The sequence below is a fragment of the Onychostoma macrolepis genome, chromosome 20 (assembly GCF_012432095.1).
Source record: "Onychostoma macrolepis isolate SWU-2019 chromosome 20, ASM1243209v1, whole genome shotgun sequence".
Taxonomy (NCBI): Eukaryota; Metazoa; Chordata; class Actinopteri; order Cypriniformes; family Cyprinidae; genus Onychostoma; species Onychostoma macrolepis.
The window spans coordinates 12,081,768-12,096,642 of record NC_081174.1 but is presented as its reverse complement, the minus strand read 5'-3'; the positions used below and the strand labels follow the sequence as shown (position 1 = coordinate 12,096,642).

At 39.4% G+C, this 14,875-nt stretch overlaps 1 protein-coding gene across 1 annotated transcript in view; it reads right to left on the bottom strand.

The window, feature by feature from the left end:
- The window catches only part of cdh2 (cadherin 2, type 1, N-cadherin (neuronal)), a 45,073-nt gene that overhangs the window by 15,162 nt on the left and 15,036 nt on the right, over positions 1-14,875 (bottom strand). The window contains exons 3-5 of the mRNA XM_058755066.1: positions 4,635-4,843; positions 2,022-2,162; positions 1,710-1,865 (exon numbers count right to left, since the gene is read on the bottom strand). Of these exons, the coding sequence (XP_058611049.1) occupies positions 1,710-1,865; positions 2,022-2,162; positions 4,635-4,843 (506 nt within the window). The remainder of the gene's footprint in view (positions 1-1,709; positions 1,866-2,021; positions 2,163-4,634; positions 4,844-14,875) is intronic.

The window sequence follows — 14,875 nt, the reverse complement described above, 5'->3', positions numbered from 1 at the left end:
CAAGACCATACAGCGGTTTAACAGGACAGGTTCCACTCAGGACACGCCTCGCCATGGTCGACCAAAGAAGATGAGTGCACGTGCTCAGCGTCATATCCAGAGGTTGTGTTTGGGAAATAGACATATGAGTACTGCAGAGGTTGAAGGGGTGGGGGGTCAGCCTGTCAGTGCTCAGACCATACGCCGCACACTGCATCAAATTGGTCTGCATGGCTGTCATCCCAGAAGGAAGCCTCTTCTAAAGATGATGCACAAGAAAGCCTGCAAACAGTTTGCTGAAGACAAGCAGACTAAGGATATGGATTACTGGAACCATGTCCTGTGGTCTGATGAGACCAAGATAAACTTAATTGGTTCAGATGGTGTCAAACATGTGTGGCGGCAACCAGGTGAGGAGTACAAAGACAAGTGTGTGGGAGTGTCATGGTCTGGGGCTGCATGAGTGCTGCCGGCACTGGGGAGCTACATTTCATTGAGGGAACCATGAATGCCAACATGTACTGTGACATACTGAAGCAGAGCATGATCCCCTCCCTTAGGAGACTGGGCCGCAGGGCAGTATTCCAACATGATAACGACCCCAAACACACCTCCAAGACAACCACTGCCTTGCTAAAGAAGCTGAGGGTAAAGGTGATGGACTGGCCAAGCATGTCTCCAGACCTAAACCCTATTGAGCATCTGTGGGGCATCCTCAAACGGAAGGTGGAGGAGCGCAAGGTCTCTAACATCCACCAGCTTCATGATGTCATCATGGAGGAGTGGAAGAGGACTCCAGTGGCAACCTGTGAAGCTCTAGTTAACTCCATGCCCAAGAGGGTTAAAGCAGTGCTGGAAAATAATGGTGGCCACACAAAATATTGACACTTTGGGCCCAATTTGGACATTTTCACTTAGGGGGTGTACTCACTTTTGTGGCCAGCGGTTTAGACATTAATGGCTGTGTGTTGAGTTATTTTGAGGGGACAGCAAATTTACACTGTTATACAAGCTGTACACTCACTACTTTACATTGTAGCAAAGTGTCATTTCTTCAGTGTTGTCACATGAAAAGATATAATAAAATATTTACAAAAATGTGAGGGGTGTACTCACTTCTGTGAGATACTGTAAATGCCACTTTTATACTTTTATCTTCATGCAGGAGATAAAAATGACATTCATTTTACTGAATTACTTGAAAATGCATTAAAACACAATCTGTAAAAAGGAAAATTTGGTAATGGATTATGGTTTAAAAATATATTTTTTAATAAAAATTTACTAAGAATGATATTTTTTGCCAGGTATAACACATATATCTTGTCTTGCAAGTATAATACAGACATGTATTGGATTACATATCTGTATGTCAATATGCATATTGAAATTATATGCAGATGAGGTCATGCATAGTAAAACATATGGTTATGTCATTAGGGAATCTTCCACTAAAACTGAATTCTTATGCAGATATTCATGTGGTTTCATATAAAAATGTATTTTGTTTTGAGGAAATTTTTGGAAAGTAACTAAGAATATCTATCTATCTATCTATCTATATATATATATATATATATAATATTTTAAGAGAAAAACCTTACGCATAAACCGGCATTCAATTCAAAGGATTCATAAATCTGAAAAATGTTGCAAACATAAATATTTCTGGATGAAATCTCCACTAAAGTTTTACAACTCAGGATGTGGAGTCATAAACACACACTTACATGGAAATTTGGGATGTGTTCTCTGTCCAGCGGTTTGGTGACGGACAGGATTCCTGAAATGGGGTCGATGATAAACAGGCCGGTGGGGTTCTGGTCGGCTCCTGGTCCGGTCACGCTATAGCGCAGTGTGTTACTCTTGTCCTTATCTGACTGGATCTGAAACACACACATTTTGCAGGGTAAACATAAAAGTGAGTTACTCTGCACTCAAATAACAACCCGATGAATGAATTACCATTTATTTTTATCGTACGTTTTTGAATACACTTCACATGATGAACCAGTGTTGTATATGTTTGTGTACACACTCACTTTCACAAGCTCTTCAGGGAATTGTTTTCTGGAGTTCTCAAGCACGTTGACAGGAGGAATGACCCAGTCTCTTTTCACGCGATTCACACTGCCGTCGCCCTTGACAACCACACTGTGCCGCGGAAACAGTATCTCTGGCACCTGGTAAAGCAAAAAAACAACGAAAAGAACAACAGTTACATTCACAAACACCCACACACTCAATGTACATTAAGGAATGCACACACACACACACACACACACACACACACACACACACACACACACACACATATACACACTGCGGCACTTTCAACACATCTGCCCCGGCCCCAAATAATTACAGAATTAATTTTACCCTCTGTAATGGGGTCATAAATATCACTGCAGCTCCATCGTTAAATCCCTCAGCAGTAACACCCACATAGTGAATGTGAGAGTGTGTGTCGAGTTTGCAGTATTGTTCCATTTTCTTTCTCCCTGAGCCTTGTTATTCCTGTGCCAAAGGCAGCCAGAGATGTGCTTGACCAGACATTTGCCCTGCTCTTAGTGTTACAGAGAACAAAAACCCCTGTGAGTGTTCAGTTGAGACTTCATGTCCAGCTACCAACACAATACAAAGACTGAATTCTTTATGCAAGTACAGAATATCTGTTTATAAGGTGATTCAATATTTCCTCTAAGTTGATATCATCTTCTCTCTCTTCCTCTCAGTGGTGAAATATTGCTGGTAATGACAGACACATGGGGGTGGGCGGCAGTTCTGTATTGACGAAGCGAGGTAGATACACTCGTTTTTCTCTCTCAGTGTTGTGACTCAGGTGATGAGCTAACTCATTACCCCTGTACCTTCTCACAGTCGCACCATCTCTCCAAACGAACTCACCGACAACATAAACATCAACTGAATTGATGGAAAAACGTCTTTCACCTCTGTTCCTTCTCGTTAACTTTTCACATCTCCCATTTCTCTCTCATTCCACATTTCCCGCCTCTCTCTTTCTTGTTATCTCTAGCTATACAAAACAGGGCCGGGCTTTTGATGATGTTCGATATATATAAATATATATATATATATATTTCATTTGTTTATTTAATTACAGTGAGATTTCATTTCATTTAACAAGTTTATTGTTTATGGCATTAAACATTCAGAATGTTCAATGCAAAAGAGCAAAACAATAAAAAATTACTCAACAATCAGGGCAAGGCATGTTTTTCATTAAATAAATCCATGAATATACAGGTATATACAGGGTTTCCATACATTCTGGTCAACAAATTTATTTTATATCCTAGAATTAGCTTGACAATAATTTTTTAAAGAGTTTGCACCTTATCAAGTCATCTGTCTCTAAAGAGATACTTGATCTTAACTAGAAATATTTAAATTGTTTATGGACCATGACCGTTTAAAATGTTATTACCTTCCATGGAAAGCACATTTTTGATTTTTCCAGAACATTGAATTGCCTGATGTTTTTCAAGATCATGAGAACCCTGAATATAATTATTTTCATTCATATGCACCAATAAATCAATACATAGTAATAAAAAGCTATATTTATCTACACTACTGTTCAAAGGTTTAGTGTCAGTACAAATTTTTAAAAGAAATTAATACTTCTATTCAGCAAGAATGCATTAAACTTATCAAAAGTGACAGTAAAGATGTAAAATATATCGCAATATTACTGTTTTTTTCTTCTTTCAAAGACATTTTAAAAATCATACCGATCTTTTCAACTTTTAAACGGTAGTGTACATACATTTTACTTAAGTTAAAGGCAGGCTTATACCACATTTTAAATAACGACGAATCGTTAAGTTTTGAACTGATTCATTAAAACAAATTAATCAAACATACCCATTTTAATGTGGCTACTTTAAATCACAGACGCAGTTAAATCTCACAAGACAAGGAAGGGGACCGGTTGAAAACTAGTCTAATGACATGTTCTTTAGGAAACTTAATGGCCAAATTAAAAGCTCATTAAAATCGTAGTGATGTTCCCAGTGTTGCTTGGTTTGAATACTGCAGCAAACTCATCAGGAATGCATCATGACTGGCCAGCATTAGTCTAAACCCTTCACCCTCTCCTCCTTTGCCTCCTCGACCATCTCAGCCTTTATCTCGCCCTTATCCGCTCTCTCCCCCGCTGGCTCCTCTCGTCCTCCTTCCCCTTGGCGGCAGTGTGTGGGCATGTGTGTATCAGTAATAAAGAGTAAATTCTCCTTGTCTCCGAGCAGAAGGCAGGGCTATGAGACATATGGTTAGTGTTCCCAAGCTGAGGGTCCAGATCTCCGCTGTCTAATGTATCCTCCTGCCTTAATGTCTCTTTAGCATCGTTAAACATTAATTACAGCCCTACTATCAACGTGTTAGTGCTCTGCTAATTTTCTAATATAGTTTTATTAGAGCTTTGGCTTTGTCACAGAGGGCCTACGGATGAAGAGAGACATTTTTGTGAGCTCACATTCGTACAATGGCTGTTTGATAGTGTAATTGCAGCGTAAGGCTAGTTTAGAAACACCATGCGCCCGTTAGCGATCTGACACGGATATAATTAGTGCGAATTCGCAGTCACACAGCCGCCGTTCACTGTTAACGTGCGAGAGCGCATGACTTCCTACCTGCTTGGGTTGGGTGAAGTTGACGTGCACCAGCCATTCCTCTTGAGACTTCACGTCCTTGGCCTTAATCTCCAAGCTCCGCCCCTTCCTGTCAGATAGCTGCAGGGTTCGCGCTGCGAAAACCGTCCCGTCGGCCTCTATCCGGAAATCCGCAGGGTCTCCGCTCTCGAAACGCAAGCCAGAACCTCTGCCACAGTCCACGAAATCCACTGCAAAAGAGAGAGAGAGAGTGGACTGAGTGCAGGCCTGCTTTTGTTTTTAAACTGCAAACATTTTTTTTTTTTACAAAAAAAACAAGCACACAGGAAATCACATTCCGCTCCTCCACAAGGGAATAATGGTCTTACTCGAAAAGTGAGGACAAGGAGAGCGAGAGATGGAAAGTATGCACTGACAGAGCGAAAGAGAAAGAGAGAGAGATGGTAGGAAAGGAGAGCAGGTACAACTTCTGAGGCTCTCCTGCATTATTCATGCTGAGACATCCCCTGCAGGCCCCCAGGTGTGCTGAGGAACGGAGGAACAGGAGGACGAGGAGACAAAGAGAGAGAGGGATGAGGGGAGGGAAAAAAGAGAGAAAACTGAGAAAAAGCCGAGTTGAGAGGTATCTGCGGCACAGCACTGGAGGGAATCGCATTAGAAGTACAGACATAAACAAATGAATGTGCTTTATTTATTATGCCGCAATTAGAGAACACAGACAGACAATTACACGCCCAGAACTGAGAGAGACGCCGGGACGCTCTCCTATCAGGACGCATTTGTTTGCGAGGAGCCTCGTATTGACTGGGCTCATTTGTCTGACATTTTTCATCTTTCAAGCAGAACGCCAGCTCTCATTATCTAGCCCAGGTGGACGGCGCACGTGATTTCTCGCCGAGCGTTAACGTGACACAGTATGGCTGCGGTGGACGTACGATTACTGACAGGGATTCATTTGACCAATTATCAGTCCTGTCAGGACATGAACTATTAATATAAACACCTGTAAGCACACTAAGGCGGGTTTAAATTTTGGCCGCCTTGATGTAAACATGCATAGACCGCTGAATATGCATGATCAATTTGCATATCATTTAACAAGAACGTTTACAAGACTAATCATTGAAATATACATGAAATCTGTCATGTGCAGGCAGATACGAGTCATCCTGCAGGGTTAATTAGCTATTAATAGCGTCTAAAATTTGTAAACAAATGATCATCACAAGGCTCATTGCAGTAAATTTTCCAAATAACATAAACATAATATTTTCTCAGATAATAACATTCAAAATTTTCAGCCTGCAGTCCTTGCGTGTTGTATGCAAAAACACTCACAGAAGTTGACCAATGTAGTCCAATTTACAAACGACTCTTATGAACTGAATCTTTTTAGTGAATCAAAAATACACAGTGTGACCAGCATAGTCTGATACCTCAAATTAAAACTCTTATCAGCTGAATCTTTTTCAAACAGACAAATTAGATTTAATCAGTCTGAAATACAATACAACAATTATATAGGTATAATTTACAGCATTTTTTTTATATGTCAGAAAAAAGAAATATATCCAAATGAATTGGCATCAAATTGAATCAAGATCATCTGAATTGAATCAGGAAATCTGTATCAATACAAAGCTCTACAAACTACACAATTGTGCTTTGGCCTAGCAGTAACACATTGAATCATAATGTTCATACAGGAAAAGTTGAGCTCATGTCACTTCCTGAACATTTCCGTCCTTTCTCTACTATCAGTTTCAATAAAAATGGTGCAAAAGCCCATTTTCCATCTCCATGGAAATTTCCATCCTTTCTCTCACAGAGAAAAACACACCAGCGAACACAGACATTTCCTCCTCACAGATGAATTTCACTCACATAGGTGGCTTTCAACCCATCTGCTTTCAGTGTGCATGTGTTGTTTTTGCAAGTGTGATTCCTTGCTCTCATGCATATGTCTGAGGTACAATGCTGATTTGCCGTATAGCAATTAGGCAGGTCCGTAGGTAAATTACACCTTTCACTCTTGTTAATCACCATTTATTACGTGAGGACCTCTCAGGGTATTACAGTAGGCTAAAATAATCACTCACTATTATTAGACATGGCAACCAATGAGACCTTATTACTGATTATTAGATAAAGACCTGCTGAAGGGGGTGAGCAATTATTACGTTTATCTGATTGTTAATATTGGTAGTCCAATCGTCCTTGCGTGTTACTTGCGTAAAGCGCCTCCTATGTTGTTTAATTTTGGTTCTTCAAAATGAAAAGACTCCTCTTCGTGGCCCCTGGCGCATTGGTACCCATCACGGAGTAATGCGTTTAATGTAACGCGATTGCCCTGATGGCACAAGATGTGCCGCTCGGCAGGTGTGAGGTAGGTGCTTGTGGTGTGTGTGTGTCAGTCTAGCTTGACGAAGTGCACAGAGTACGTTTTATTAGATGGCTGCACCAGTTTCGCCTGCAGCTGCATTTTCTCGTGCAGTTTTCATGAGGACGGGGGGAGGGTGTTGTCGAGCGCTATATGTCTACCGCGCTGTCTCCTTCCATTACCAAGTGCTGCTCTTCTCACGGATGAAACAGAGAAAGCAGTGTCTTTGAGTCTTTCTTCTCGTTGCAATCTCTTTACGCGTCCCTGCAAACTCGGCTTAATGCGGCGCGTAAAAGCCACATTACTCATCGCGTCTCACAAGTAAACACGGTTACGGCGAAAACAGTGGAAAGTGATTTAATTATAAGGGTGATTTAATGTAAGACAGAGTTTGCTTAAAATAATTCATTCATTTACGTCTGAGGTAGCTTGCATGTGTTTTCTCAAAGCCCTCAGCAAATGAGCGCATATATGGGTCTATATCCTAATTGATTCGGATAAACAGATTTTTTTCTACAAACCTGAAAATATTTATCAACTTTATCCGTACTGAAGCGTGAAGTGGTGTTATTTAAGTATGTAGGATGCACGGCATAAAACATCCAATCCTTTAGCTAGAAAATCATGGGACAAACAAGATCTTGATTTATCTGTAATGAACTGATACAATCTAAATAAAAGCAATTAAAGAAAAAACATTCATTTTCTGTCACCTTGACCATTGAGATGGAAAATAATATGTCAAAGTGCTAAATGCAAGCAAGTAGGCTTGATATGCACACGCATGCGTGTCTAAGAATGTGCGAGAAGGTGATCAGACACCACAGACGTGTTTGAGAAGCAAGACGAGAGTCGCTTGCCCTTCACTATGTCTCTTCAAAATCACCTGAATGATTTTTAAGAGGCCGATTGAAGGGGAACTGAGAATTTATAGCAATTCTGCTATTATTTACTCACCCATCATGTCGTTTCAAACCTGCATGCTGTTATTTCTTCTGTGGAGTACTGAAGTACAAATCTTTGAAAAACTGTTATGCAATTCTTGTCCTACACCACACTGTATTTTAACCAGAGGCTGTCAAGCTCCAAAAAGGACAAAACACAATAAAAAGTATCATCCATATGACTTGTGTACTATATTGAACTGTTCTGAAGAAACACAACAGCTTTATGTGATGAACAGACTGAAAAGTCGTTATTCGGTCATTTCCCTGAAGCTCTCAACTAGCCAACTTTATGGACATGGACACAACACAAGACTTTCAGTGAATAATTGGACTGGAACTACTTTTTTTTGGAAAGTTTTTTTTGTCTTTTTTGGGGTTTGAAAGTCTCTAAACTGGTTTAGTATGACAAGAGCTGCATAACAAATGTCTATTTTGTGCTTAACAGAAAAAAAAATACAAAAATATTGAAACGGCATAAGACATGGTGAATGTTATGTTTTGTTTCCAAAAAAGCACAAATGAAGACCTGGCCATGTGTACACATTGAAGCTGAAGTGCTGATTTGGTGAGCCAGCAGAGGTGTGATGTGCTCCGTAAGCAATCTCTTTTTCCCATTAGCATTTAGCATTCAGCACCAACATCACATCTTTACTGCTCAAAACGTCCCCGCTATTCCCTCCCAATGGGACTCTTAGTTCATTTTAATACGAGCCGGCTTCGACTGGTACAAGCTTTTAGTAACAGCAAGACATAAATGAGGGAAGTAATGGAAAAATAGTTTTGTTTAGCCCACCACCCCCATGAGAGAGCGTAAAATAGCTGTCTTAATGTCGTCGTTTGGGGTTTCATGGTCTCCAAGACATACTGAGCCTTCCTGTGAAAGAATTCAGATGGATGTGGCACTTAGGACCCCACTCCGAACCGAGCAAAGCTGTCTTTTGTACCGCCTGCCTATAATTGCCCTTTTTCCATGACTTTTCTAAGGGTGAGCTTCCTCTAATGGCCACATCGCTCAGGCACATCCCTCGGTGGACATGGCAACTTAGGTTTAACTCGTATATACTTCCCTCGCCAAAAATACACACACAAAAAAAAAAGATAGACATTCACAAACACACCTAAACACAGACTGAGAAAATGCACCAATGGGAACTAAATCAATTCGAAAACCAAAGTGCACATTAAACTGTTAGAGCTTTTCAGTTCATAAAGGGATTCATTATCTCTTTTGGAAACCAGCACAATGTGTAGCTCCTATAATGAGCCAATGGCTATTGATTAGTTGCCAAAATGTTATAATGGTGAGTAACAGCTGCTTTTATGTGTTTCTCTGTTAATGTGAATCATCTGAGTCTTTGATCCAAAAGTACAACTAACAACATAACGTATCTACTCGCCTCGTGCTGTTTCCCCTCAAACAAAGCGAGTAAAACATAGGAAGAGAATATGACGTTCCCTCTTAAAACATCCTCTCGTCTCTTTCCTCATTTGTTCAGATTTATACTTTAGATCAAAAGAACATGGTGAATCTCACGCTTGATTAAGCTCAATCTCAACCTGTTAAATGACTTGATCACATGCAAATGCATGCATGCTCAGATAAATACATGTAGAGAGTACAGCGACATTACCTTTTTCTCACACTAATGCAATGTCAGTGTAACAGAAGGCTTTATTTAATTCATCCATAGGACTGGGTGATCTGTATATAAACGCCACTAACAAAAATAACATTTATTCGCAGCTCAACAGTAAGTGTTCGTCATTTTTTAACTGAATATTTTTTACTGGCTCCACTATTAAAAAAAAACACATTTTATTTTTAACATCCTACTATGATGCTGTCATTAAAATATTTGCTGTCATAAAAACAATAGCAGCTATATTGTATATTATCATGTAATGTAACTCCAGTAAGTTTTCTTTCAAATGAAATGAAATAATAAAATCAATAGAAGTTATATTACACAACTTTAATGTAACTCCATGAAATGTTTTAAAATAAAACAAAATAAATATCTACACTGTGTAACAATTTAATGTAATATTTCATTAAATGCTACATTAAAAAAAAGAAAAAGAATAAAATAGAATCAATAGTAGTTCTATTGTATATTATATGTGACCCTGGACCACAAAACCAGCCATAAGTAACATGGATATATAGCCAACAATACATCGAATGGGTCAAAATGATCGATTTTTCTTTTATTCCAAAAAAATCATTAGGATATTAAGTAAAGGTCATGTTCTATGAAGATATTTTGTACATTTCTTACTGTAAATTTATCAAAACTTAATTTTTGATTAGTAATATGCATTGTTAAGAAATGCGATTTAAATGCGAAAATCTCAATATTTTGCACCCTGAGACTCCAGATTTTCAAATAGTTCTAATTCAACCAAATATAGTCCTATCCTAACAAATCATACATCAATGGAAAGCTTCTTTTTTTTCAGCATTTAGATGACTGGTTTTGTGGTCCAGGGTCACATATAACTTTAATTGAAATGGGCACTTTCTTACAGATGGTTCTAACTCATTCTTTTAATTTCTACAAATTGTTGAGCCTTGGAGCCATGTACCATGATATTAATGTGGGATAGTACCCTGCAGTACTTTATGCTAATCTAATGAGTGCCATGTAAATAACATATGGTAATCCAATTACCATCTACCATCTGATACCGTCACTGCACCATGATCACACCACAGTATATTTCTGAATGGGTCATTTGGTTACTCCCTGCTAACAAGTCTTACGTCATCATTTGAATATTTTGGATTTACATGCAAATGCTGAGTTTCCACAAATGCTTTGCACTAGAAGAAGGTGTGTAGTAATGTTTTGTACAAAACGTGGATGCTAAACCCAGAATACAACTATACCCCACATTTCACATGCACAGCACTTGTCAGCTTATAACCATAAATGGCAATACAGCAGACACCTCCAAAATAGACACAAATAAAATGTGCGATACTGAATGCTGTGAGAAAAAAAAATCATTTTCTGGCATTGAGCAGATAATCCCTGTCACAGACAAACTCAATTATTCATTCTGCATCATAATAGCACTAAGGGCCTTTAGGTTACTTTTTCAATCAGAAATTTTTAGTGTGACGCTCCAGTTTTGCATGTGTGTTTGTGTATGTACGCATGCGTGCGATGTCATTTTAACCTCTGACCTCGCTAGATTGGTGGTGTCTGCGAGGACTTAGGATTTATGACCGTGCGCAGAGCCACACACACATAAACACACGCCAAAGCACACACACACACATGCAGCATATGGCAGGGGCGCCACGCCAGCCCGATCCTGAGGACCTAAAACGGGCAGCACATTCCTTTGCTGTCTGTCCTCACACACACAAAAAACTGCTGTTTTACAAACTATATGAACAAAAACTGATGTGTAAGACCTCTGACTAATTGTCAAGCACATCGTGGGTCAATATTCCTGCAAGCACATTTCAACACCTTCACCAGAAATTGTGTCAAACACATCAGAACGTGATATAGCAAATGGCTCCATCTTTTCTGAGCTAATTCAAACATTAGGCAAATTAATTGCAATAGTATTCATTACAGACCACATAATTCCATATTACATGTTGTTTGAGACTTTCATTCTGTATTTACTCATATAATTGCACTATAACATGGAGCCTATTATAGTGTGTGACCAAATGTCCATGACAATTACTATTATTTGGGTTTGAAAACCCAGAAAATTGCTTTTGTGACAACGCTGCCTGTGGGGACGCTGACTGGGTCACGAAATTTGCCGCGTCAATGGATAGACATTACAGTTGCAACCTTCTTTCCCTGCCTCCTGTACGTTATCATGTCTCCTACACGTACTTAAAGTACTCGCATTTAATACAGCATGAAAATGTGAGAAATACGTCTTCTTATTAGGGATTCAGAAAAGCATACTTAAAGATAACATAAAACGGTATTCACAACTCATTTAAGTGCGGTAATGAGGGTATTTCAGGGTGAAACAGAACATTCAGCAGGCAATAATGTAGAGCAGGATTATATCTCTTAGTATTTGATTGGGTCATGCAAAGTGAAAACATGTTAGATTATGATATTAATATTATTTTGCACCTGGCCTTGGGTATGTTTCAAAGGTAGAAGAGGCCTAGAATTTGATCAAAGCACACAATTCTTTTCAACACTGATGTGCAATATGACTAAGGGACATTTATTAATAAACTAAATTTAGTTTTGATTTCAAGTTGTCTTTAAAGAATCTCTCTGCTGCTGTTTCTTAAATGTGGTCGGGTTACTGTAGTTTGATCTGAAGCAAGGATGGTTCATTGAAAATCATATTGATCTGAATATCAATATGTCCCTCTCAATGCATATGGTGGTCACAGCCCTGATTCAGTTTAAGGATCAGAAACGCAACGAGCGAACCATGTCTGACAGTGACACGACAGAAAAACACTGATCTGCTGCATTATAGCAGCACAAAGCACTGCAGTATCATGAATGGACATCGTTACAAAGACAGGACTAGTGCAGTAATTCAGGGAGAGGTTCTTTTATTATTGTTCAGCAACAAAGGAGAAAAAAAAATAAATGGGGGGAAAAAATGACATGTTGACTTAAAGCACAAGAATAACACTGACAAGTTCCCACCCCTTTTGACCAATGAATTTCCATGACATTTCACTGATCTTTACCATATGGATTCATGCATTAACAAATTATTTAGACTACATAGATTTTAAATAAATAAATTCGTTCAAATTTACTAAAATGTTTTACTGAATATCTAGGTGAAAAGGCCAGAACATTCTAATATATATATATATATATATATATATATAACATTTATTTTATTGCTACAGTTATTACTCATTACATTTTAAGGCCTGTAAAACACAATAAAAATGGTGATATTTCCAGTTTCCAGCCTTTAAAAAAAGGATGTATATAAATAATTTAAAGACTAGCATTTTCTGGGACGTTGTGAACCTGCACACACTCTCTCAAGTGTTCAGAGTTTGATGTAAAATGGATGGTAAGCCACAGGAATCATTAATTGGAGGTTGATGGAGGGAGGAGGGGATTATACAGGCTTCAGATTATGTGTGTGTGTGTGTGTGTGTGTGTGTGTGAGTGATTGAAGACTCCCTCGGGTCAGTAACGCTGACCACTGTAATCGCTCTTCATTGTGTATCACAAAGACTGACAGGAAATAACAAACGGCAAATAATTGCAAACATCTGCACTCCCTCTCACAGCACTGAACGCAGATGATACTGTAATTTACCAAGATTTTGAAACAGCAGTGTGTATGTCAACATATCTGCCTGCCTGCCTGAGGTAAAAACAGTCACTTTAATCTACGACACATTTCATAATCTGCCTGTTCTACAAAACATGCCAGTATTTGTGCATTTACCTGAGTGCCGTGAGTGTTTTCACGGCTTCTTTTAATCTGTATTTAGAAAGCACAGATTGAAAAAGCAAACTGCAAACAAACGAAGACAAAAGCAGGATTAGACTTCCTCATATCTTGAATTCCCGGGAAAATAATAGTGATTTGAGCTCAAGCCCTGATTAAATTTATAGTGCGTGCGTGCCATGTGCGTTGGCATCCTGGCGTTATTTGTTTAAGAGGTTCTTCCTCTTTGATCTCTTCATCTGACACACAGCAGCCAAGGACGAGGGTGATAAAACCGGCTGTGTCAATAAAGGTACGTTTCACACAGACAAAAGCAAAAACGCAAACCGCAACACAAAACCAAAAACCACTGTTGTATAGAATCACGGTGAAACCCTGAGGGAATGATATTTTTGTATCTGCATAGCGTCTAAATACGATGCAAACGAAATTGTGAACGAACCACTTTTGCTATTTCGCACACCCGGATGTGGTGAGGGTGCAGAATTGCGGATATGGATTTTTTCGGCTAGCAGAAATCCATAACCTCCTGTTCATAACAGATGCCCATTAGATCCTGCAGTTCAGAGAGAAACATCCCTATTGTGGCCACTAAAAAACAGAGCTAAAATGTTTTTGAACAGGGTGTGTGAGGAAGTGAAGTACCTGTCCTCAGGTGCGTCAACGATACAGGCAGACTGTGTGAAACACGACTCCAGCGAGCCTACAGAGGTTTCAAATACGCTCATAGCGCGAAAATGAGCAATGGAGGATCGTCTTTCATTATCGACGCTCCTCTGCGAGACACTCGATACCTTTTTAAAGGCGAAGGGAGGGCTACAAATGCTAAAAGAAAATCGAATCCCATGCAGTTAAAAAGTAATGCGTGTGCCTGAGGTGTTGTTTCTAATACTGGGTCAGAACTACATTACCCATAATGCATCAGGATGGCAGACTGGAGTGTAATGAGATTTGTACAGGCACTGACCCAGATAACCAAGCCCGCAGTGGAGGAGCGTGTGTGAGCATGAACGCATTGAGATTTGCCTTTGCGAGTACAAAAAAAGCAAATGTCTGGAATAAAGTTACATGTGCTTTTGTTTTAGCGGACTTTCGCGCATCCGTTGTGAGCAGAAGAACAAACACTTTCAGTGTCTGTTAGCATAAGTGTGTCAGCTTCTGTGTGTGAATGGTGACAGCTGGGGAGACAGTGGGATACAGTATTGCGGACAAGGGCGGACTTAGTACTTTGATATGTGTGCCGGGAGGTGTGTGTGTGTGTGAGGATTATCGCCAACCGAGCAGAAGAAAAATAAGCAAGAGATATATTTCAAAATTCTCAAATTACATAACTATGTGCAGATGTAACACGCAGATAAAACTATCAAACATCCCTCCAGGACAAGCATACGCTTTTGATTTGTAGTGGACGTCAAAGATTCCTCTGGCTGTGCGGTCACGTTTGCGCCTGGCTAGTTTTCTGTTGACTCAGGAACAATAGTCCCTGCGCAACCGAGCTCAGCCAAATG